The sequence below is a fragment of the Acipenser ruthenus genome, chromosome 2, assembly GCF_902713425.1.
Source record: "Acipenser ruthenus chromosome 2, fAciRut3.2 maternal haplotype, whole genome shotgun sequence".
In the NCBI taxonomy this organism is placed as follows: Eukaryota; Metazoa; Chordata; class Actinopteri; order Acipenseriformes; family Acipenseridae; genus Acipenser; species Acipenser ruthenus.
In genome coordinates this window covers 64,842,037-64,850,646 of record NC_081190.1, presented here as the reverse complement: position 1 = coordinate 64,850,646, position 8,610 = coordinate 64,842,037, and the positions used below count along the sequence as shown (strand labels likewise).

The 8,610-nt window shown below is 34.7% G+C and overlaps 1 protein-coding gene across 4 annotated transcripts in view; it reads right to left on the bottom strand.

Annotated features, from left to right (window-relative positions):
• Positions 1 to 7,297: 7,297 nt before the first annotated feature.
• LOC117409090 (protein FAM193A-like) overlaps positions 7,298 to 8,610 on the bottom strand; it is a 49,541-nt gene continuing 48,228 nt past the window's right edge. For all 4 annotated transcript variants that reach the window (XM_058999077.1, XM_034014732.3, XM_058999067.1 and 1 more), the window contains exon 22: positions 7,298 to 8,161. In XM_058999077.1, the coding sequence (XP_058855060.1) occupies positions 8,068 to 8,161 (94 nt within the window). In that variant the 3' untranslated portion in view covers positions 7,298 to 8,067. The remainder of the gene's footprint in view (positions 8,162 to 8,610) is intronic.

The window sequence follows — 8,610 nt, the reverse complement described above, 5'->3', positions numbered from 1 at the left end:
TTACAAAACTGGAGCAAATTGCTTTGTGGTGTAAAGACCTTGATAAATTGTCTGCTATAGTAATTTGTTAAATCCACATTACAAAAGTAATTATTTTTCAAAATCAAATGAAAAACTACAATTGCCACAAAAAATATGTTAACATAAAGTATAGAGAATCATGAAATGCAGACTAATGAAAATGAAAAATACACATGCCAGGCTAAATAAGTGTTTTCAATTGATTGAGGCAATTGGAAAAATTACAAATTTACCGAAGATGCTACTAGTGGTCAGCATATCATTTATTGAAAAATATGACCAGGAATGTATTATTATATCAAAAGAACCAGTACAATTGGACTTCTGCAGGACTCAATACCAAAGCTTTGTAAAAGCTTTCTCACAGTGGAACAGCCCAGATTTAATTAAACATACCTATTAGAAACCACTAGAATAACTTTAGTACACTTGGCATTTCACATAAATATACCTGTGAATTTTTTTTATTTTTTATGAATGTTTGAAAAGAAACAACCTACAGACTGTGAATGTGTTATTTTCCCCCAAATAAGGACTTTTTTTCATGACATCACTAAATACTCTTCAGCTGTCACAGTACAATGAGTCAGACTTCCTGCTCCAGATTGTATGCCCTGAGTGAATCACACAGTCCTATGCTTTGTATATTTGTCTATATATCCACTGATGGTGTGAAGATACAAAAAGAAAATGGATGTTTGGTCATTTAAAACCAGCCCTGGTTTAAAACCTGTGAGTCAACACTGGAAATATATATAAAAAAAAGAAAGACCATAGCTGACTGATAAAGAAGAACCGAAAATATACTGCAGTAATGGTTGGTGATATACACGGAACCAAAATTAAGAATCAAGTTAACTTTTACCTTTGACCACATAATTATCACACAATGTCGGTATTAAAAAGTTAAAAGTATGTATCATGGCCAAGAAGTTTGAGCAAAAGAATAAGTGATTTCTTATTGGTCATTGCAATTTATATATATATATATATATATATATATATATATATATATATATATATATATATATATATATATATATATATATATATATATTTCTGGGGCAAATCTTATACTAAGATTTAAATGGTGGTCATGCACTTTCGTTTCACATCAGGCTCCCAGGGGACCTACATTCTATGAACATAAGTCACATGTCTTATGTTAAATGGCAGATACAGTAGAAAAAATATACTTCTAATATCTCACAAATAGAGTGAAAAAATACCTTTAAATGGAAGTCTCAAAGTGGGTCACAATTAACTAGTATAGCTATTCGGATGACATAGTAAAAAACGAGTATAACTAAAGAATTGTATTATAAGTAAATAACATTTTGACAAAGGTGTCATATTCAATGTTAAAAAAATATATTTTGGAGGTAAGGGGCAGGCAAGCATTTCATAATGTTTTCTAGGGCATTTTCCAGAGTAACTTACTGGAGAATGAATGCGTGAAGTTTGACAACATGAGCTAAAGAGAATTATTGGAAGTCCCTCTTTTGCTATTATACTTTCCCATTGAAAGGTTTCCAGTTTAAATTGCATACACTTTTTTTTTTTGAGCCCCTTTTTATGACTCATTTGTGTCCTAGTTTCTAGTAAGTTCTTATATGTGCTGTAAAAAAAATGTAGGCCTACTATGAGATGCTGCATCTTTAAGAACTAGCTAAAGTTAGTATATTCACAGATTATGGAAGTGATCAAACTCAGTTAGATTAGATACTGATAGACAGTACATTACCTCATTGATTTTGTTTTTATTACATCAGCCTGTGCTGAATATTCAAATGTGGCAGATGAAAATGCTGGCTGTGGTTAAAAGAAGCTTTAGCTGTTATACACTCCGTATCAAGTTTCTGTATTATTATTTTGATAATGTTAATCATAATTAAAGCTCAAAACAAATGCATGCTGTTTGCCATGTAAACCTTGTATCTCCTATAGAGACAAATAATTTAGTGGTTTTCCTTTTGAGAATCAATGCTATTGTAGGACCATAAGAGAATTTAAAAGGGTTAAACTCTGCTATAATGATCTAGCACAAGAAAGAAAGTTGAGACATTTGTAACACTGTAGCTTGGAAAGAAATAGGCCCCTGGTCACCATAGTAACATCTGATAAATTCTGGGGGGGAGACAGGCCCTCCAGAATTCCTAAGCCTGAAATAGGCCTCTGAATAAATAACACCGTGTAACAAATATATATATTTTTTTTGGTTCCTGGGTAGTAAGTGTTATTTCCTAATTGCTTATGCCTCAAAAGTATAGAAAATGGCTATTATTCCCACAAACTTTGCTTTTGTGACCAGGACAGTGATATTTTGAAATGTACTTATTTCCAATGAGAAGACGAGCGAATTTGTGTCTTTTCGTTCACATAAAGTCAGAAAAAAACAACATATGAATCCAAATTAACATGTATTTATACTAAAGTAATACAAAAATGACTACAAAAGATTTAGAAGTGAGTAGTTTTTCGAGATTTATGATTATACTGTAAATCACTTTCACGAATCAGCCCCCAAATGTAGTCTCCCATCATGTTCTCGTTATACTGTCCTTGGTAGCGCCGTTCAAAGTCCAGTATATCCTGGTGGAAGCGCTCGCCTTGCTCCTCCGAGTACGCTCCCATGTTCTCATTGAATTTATCAAGATGAGCATCAAGGATATGGACTTTGAGGGACATCCTACAGCCCATTGTGCCGTAGTTCTTCACCAGAGTCTCAACCAGCTCCACATAGTTTTCGGCCTTGTGATTGCCCAGGAAGCCCCGAACCACTGCAACAAAGCTGTTCCAAGCCGCTTTCTCCTTACTAGTGAGCTTCTTGGGGAATTCATTGCACTCCAGGATCTTCTTTATCTGTTGTCCGACGAAGACACCGGCTTTGACCTTTGCCTCAGACAGCTTAGGGAAGAAGTCTTAAAGGTACTTGAAGGCTGCCGACTCCTTATCTAGAGCTCTGACAAATTGTTTCATAAGGCCCAATTTGATGTGCAGTGGTGGCATTAGCACCTTCCGGGGGTCCCAGCTGTACTCATCATACTTCAAGGCGTCCAGCAAGGTCTTGATGCTGTTGTAATCCTCTTTGTGGTGCACCGAGTGAGCCAGGGGAAGAGATGGGTACTTGTTACCATTATGGAGCAGCACGGCCTTGAGGATCCTGGATGAGCTGTCAATGAAGGACAGTATAACGAGAACATGATGGGAGACTACATTTGGGGGCTGATTCATGAAAGTGATTTACAGTATAATCGTAAATCTCAAAAAACTACTCACTTCTAAATCTTTTGTAGTCATTTTTGTATTACTTTAGTATAAATACATGTTAATTTGGATTCATATGTTGTTTTTTTCTGACTTTATGTGAACGAAAAGACACAAATTCGCCCGTTTTCTCATTGGAAATAGGTAAATTTCAAAATATCACTGTCCTGGTCACAAAAGCAAAGTTTGTGGGAATAATAGCCATTTTCTATACTTTTGAGGCATAAGCAATTAGGAAATAACACTTACTACCCAGAAACAAAAATTGTGTTACATAGTGTAAGCATGGATGCACCTGGTTCTCAAGATCGGTTGTTGCAAAAAGGAATCATTTAAATTAAGGGAGATGTTTTGTTCAAGAGTTTATACAGTCAGTGAAAAAAAGGATAGAGCAGGCGTAACATCTTGAACTGCAATGCTGCTTTCAACATAAAGCAATGAATAAGTCAGAGAAAAGGAGCATGCTATAAACATCTATCAAGCAAAGCCAGGAGAGAAGAGAGCAGCAAACAACAGCCTAACATATTAGCTCTTCGCAATATTCAAAAGGAACACCCCAGAATTTAGTTAAAATTGTGAGAAACAAAAAAGGACGTAAAGAGAACTGGACCAACTGGATCGCCATCGAAGAAAGAGGAAAGGTCAACAAACGTTGAACCAATACATTAATGAACCAATTTAGCCTGCCGGCACTGGCCAAATTTAAAGCAAGATTTCCTATATACTGAGCGAGACTGGGTTTGTCTGACCAGGAATACAGACAAACTCTACTGCAAGTCGGCTCTCTGACGCAAGTGGAACCACAGATGATTTCTCATACCCAGCATCGACTGCAAGACAAAAATGGAGTATTCTCAGTTCAACTGAAAGAGATTTAACAGAATCTACATGTGGGAATGTAATAAGCAGAAAGAGAAAGAGTTATAAAGTATAACAGGATGTGGCCATAAATCGCTGTACTATATAAGCCAGGGGCAAGTGTAAAAGCTGATGGAAATAATTTCAGTCAGACATAGAGAAAATAATTGAAGCAATCTACTTAATTGAACTTGGTGCTAGAATAAATATAGAACAAATATAGTGGGTGTTAAGTTTAGGTGCTGTGAATTTTAATTAAGGGATATATATATATATATATATATATATATATATATATATATATATATATATATATATATATATATAATTAAAAAGAGATTGCCAATGATTGATTGCAATTTCGTAATATCCTGTTAATTAGAATTTACTGAGTTTGTATTTTGATCATTTTCCTGACTCACCTATTCAAAGTTATCCTATTTACCTGTTATATTCATTGTATTTGCTTACAATGTTTAAGAACATTGCTATTATAGAAAGACAAATATAAATGTTGATGAATGCTTGCTTTTACTTATAATTGACATGTCACATTGAATATGAAGTACCTGAATATTATCAAAACTTAATGTACTGATTATTTTGATACTAATTAACCTTCTTACTGTTGTACCATATTACTGAACTCATTTTGATAACATTTATAGACGATATAACCGTGTTGTGTTGTTATTTTTCGACTGTTTCATTTTTCGGATCTTGAGCTTGGTTAGAATTATTAATTAAGAGTGCTAATTAAAACCATTACACATATCAGCTAGTTACTCTTGATTGGATATTGTAAATGTATTTACTTGTTAATTCTTCCTACACTAGCAGTCCACTGTATAGATGTATCCACCAAGAATCTTCTGGATTTAGGCCAGGATTGACAGTTTAAATACACACATTTTCTCCTACTGTATAAATATAGCTGTTTTCAATGTTACTCAGCAACACCACAAACAGTGGCAAAATTGCTTCCTTTTAAACAATGACAGGCTACTAGTAATCACATTATTAAAGACGCATGAAAAAGCAACAATCAGTGACCTTTGAAATACATTCTTCTTAAGTCAGCACTGATCTGACTAACCACTCCACAGTAACTGATCTACTAACCTTTTTCTACCTCCTTTTTAACTTCTAGGTATTATGTTTACGTTTTCAGTTATATTACCGACATGAAACAGTTTGTCTAAGCAATCACTATTCTATTATATGGACCTCAGGTTCTCAGAAATGGCAATATAGATAATTGCCATACTTTTTTTTTTTTTTAAGAGGGCAATTACTCTGGCATTCAACAAAATATTTAATGTTTTTTTTGTGTTTTGTTGAGAGAGAGAGAGAGAGAGAGAGAGAGAGAGAGAGAGAGAGAGAGAGAGAGAGAGAGAGAGAGAGAGAGAGAGAGAGAGAGAGAGATGGCACTGAAGACAAATAAGGTTTCAAGTTTAAAGTGACATATTTGACCCAATCATTGCCACACAAATTGGGGATGAAAAAGAATAAAAGTATGGATCACGGCCAAGCGGCTGGAGCAATATTTGTATTCTGAGGTCAACCAGTCAAATGGGCTGTTTGCCTGGTGTTTCATGCGTCCATCACATATTTCCTCATAAACTCTGGTCATGGTGGCATAGAGACGGTCCTTTCCTGTTAACACAAGCATGCAGTTCAAGTCTTGCCAGAAGACAGCAGTGTTCATATATTGGCAGGTTAAATGTATTTACCTGCTAGGTGCCTGTATTTTAAGCCATCTATCTGAAGCCTCAGCCACTGTGGTTTGTGGTAAATGACACCATGGAAGGACAGTTATGTCTCTTTTTTACAAGTACAACATTATCGCCTTAATTATAATTTCCTCTGCAGCAGAAACCAGACAATGCTTCCATACATCCCAAGACAACACTGCGATACTACATCACTGAGCGTTTACATGAAGTTTGACTCATTCACTGTTCTTGAATTATTTCATGTATCCTCAGCAGTGTGAATTAACTAACTAAGGAGCTGGTTGGTAAACAATGTTTGTATGAAAGTGCCAAGGTTGCCTAAGCCTGCTGTACTGTATAGCATTTGTATAATTTGTACAATTGTATACATATGCAAATGAGAAATGAGAGTGCAGGGAGGGGGATTGAGTGTTTTTAGGGCATTTTACATTAAGTTTGCTTTTCAGGGTTTGAAAGGGTAATGGATAACCCAAAACAAAAGCAACCATTAACATTTGAACTTGCCAAGTATGAAGGTTATTCGGCTTTTAAATATTAAGGTTGAATTCTTCAGTCTTTTTAGTTGTAGAAGCCCATCTAGTAGTAAGCTGCAGTGAGAGCATAGCCCTTCAAAGAGTACTTAATAGCAACACTACCCTCTAGTGTTTAAGGCAGACAAAAGTAATTGTCGAGAAAATATGCATAATATAAAATCCCTGTATTTGTTATGTGAACTAACAAGTGTTAATCTTCGCTGTGTTACTTGTAATCTAAATAAACACCAGGTTCCTTCCAATGACATATAGTAAAAGCAGCAATATAGATGATGGCATTTATGAAGTGGCAATTCAGTATTTATTTGTGGACTATTTATAGAAGTATGTATTCCAAATTTTGTTGTGCTGCCAATAGGGTAGCCATATGGGTGCTCCTGTGAACTCTTCTGAACATAATGCTTCGGTTTTATGATGAATATTTCCAGCAGAATACAGTTTGTTGAGAATGAAAACAAATCTCCACGTAGCTTACTGAATTACATTGGATTGATCGAATACCAGTAAACGAACATGATTTTTATCTTCTAAATTCAAGTAATCAATTTCTTTCCCCCCTCCAGATAAAATTAAAAGCCATTTCTTCTCTTACCTTTGAACATGAGCATGTTATAAACTGTAAATTAATTATGATTACTGTGATCTAAAAATAAAAAGCTAAAAAATAAAAATAAACCAATGGTTCTAACAAAAAATATATACTTTCTTTTACATTCAAGTTGGCCGTGTTCAATGTCCAAAGTCAAATTTTTTTCCTAGATAAAATAATCTCACGACACCTGACAACTCACCTTCACACATTTCAGTGAGCAAATGCAGTGGTGAAACTTTTTTTTTTATAAAAATAAAAAAGGAATAAACATTCAAGACACAAGAGACATCTTCCTGCCATACTACTGTATTCCATCTTTCAAAAAGAAAGACAAGATTTTTAATATTACTTAACAATATGTTAAAAAAAGTAGCCAGTTAGGCTTCAGTGTTAATACAATATACACTCTATAACAGATCGATAGTGTGAGTATTGTTCTTTTTAAATTCCATTCTGCAAGTATTCAAATACATTCAAACACATAGCGTAACTTGTACTCTTCTGAAACAGTGAATTGTGAAACAGAACAAAAAAATCTGTGTCAAGTATTAGCCTTCCTTTTTAAAATCTTGTTTGGGGAATGCTGGAGCAAAGTAGAGTGACCCAGAGCAAGATCATTCCCTTGTCAGTAATCTGAATGAAGTGCCGGATGCATGTGTGATAGAAGCCACAGTTAGTTATGAAAATCTTTCTTTTCTATTTTTGGAGGGCCTTCATCCAAACGTAAGTTAAGCAGCCTGGACTACTCCAGACCAAGACAAGTAAGAAAAACCTGAATAAAATGTTTTTTTTTTCAGGTTATAGCTCCAACAGGATATGGCCAGTCAAAAGAAATGTCCCACACAGACTACAAGCACACAAGCAAACAAATCCAGGTAGAAGGTAGCTTTTTTTTCTTCAGTTTTGCAAGATTATTAGGCCAAAAGGGTTCGTCACAGAACCACGCAGCAACAAGGACAAGGCAACGCAGCAATGGCTCACGCCATAGGAGCTTTTAGCACAGCAGGACTGAGTCAGCAGAGTCATCATTGATTGGTTTCTGCAAAGTCTTTGTATACTATCAGTGTGCAACAAAGGTGGCTTTCTTCAGGCTAAAGTTTGACCAGTTGATGGAAAGCCGTTGTCTGGTCTGTCTAGCAGAGTCCAAGCAAAACCTGAAAAAATAACTGGATATTAGAAAACAGAAAATTGACTTTTAAATAGTTTTTGCTAACATACCAAGATTTATGTGAATAGAAAACTTGGATATCAGAAGCATTTCAGTAGGGCTGGGACAATGCCTTTTCTTTTCTCATTAATGCATTGTTTTTCAATGCTTAGCCATAATTACACTTAGAGCTCTGGATAATTACATACAGCTAGTAAATAACTGAAAACATTTATTAAATGGAATAAGATTCTGCATAACTTCCACAAAAATATACATAGTTATAGCTGTCTATTGCAGTGTAATGGGGTTGACCACCATGACAATATAAGCATAGCTTCAATGTAAACATTTTTTACATTTTATTTTATTGTTCAGGTATTTAATTATTATTATTTATTGTTTTAAAGAATAATCTACATTTTCATTCTTAATAATACATATGAAACCATTACC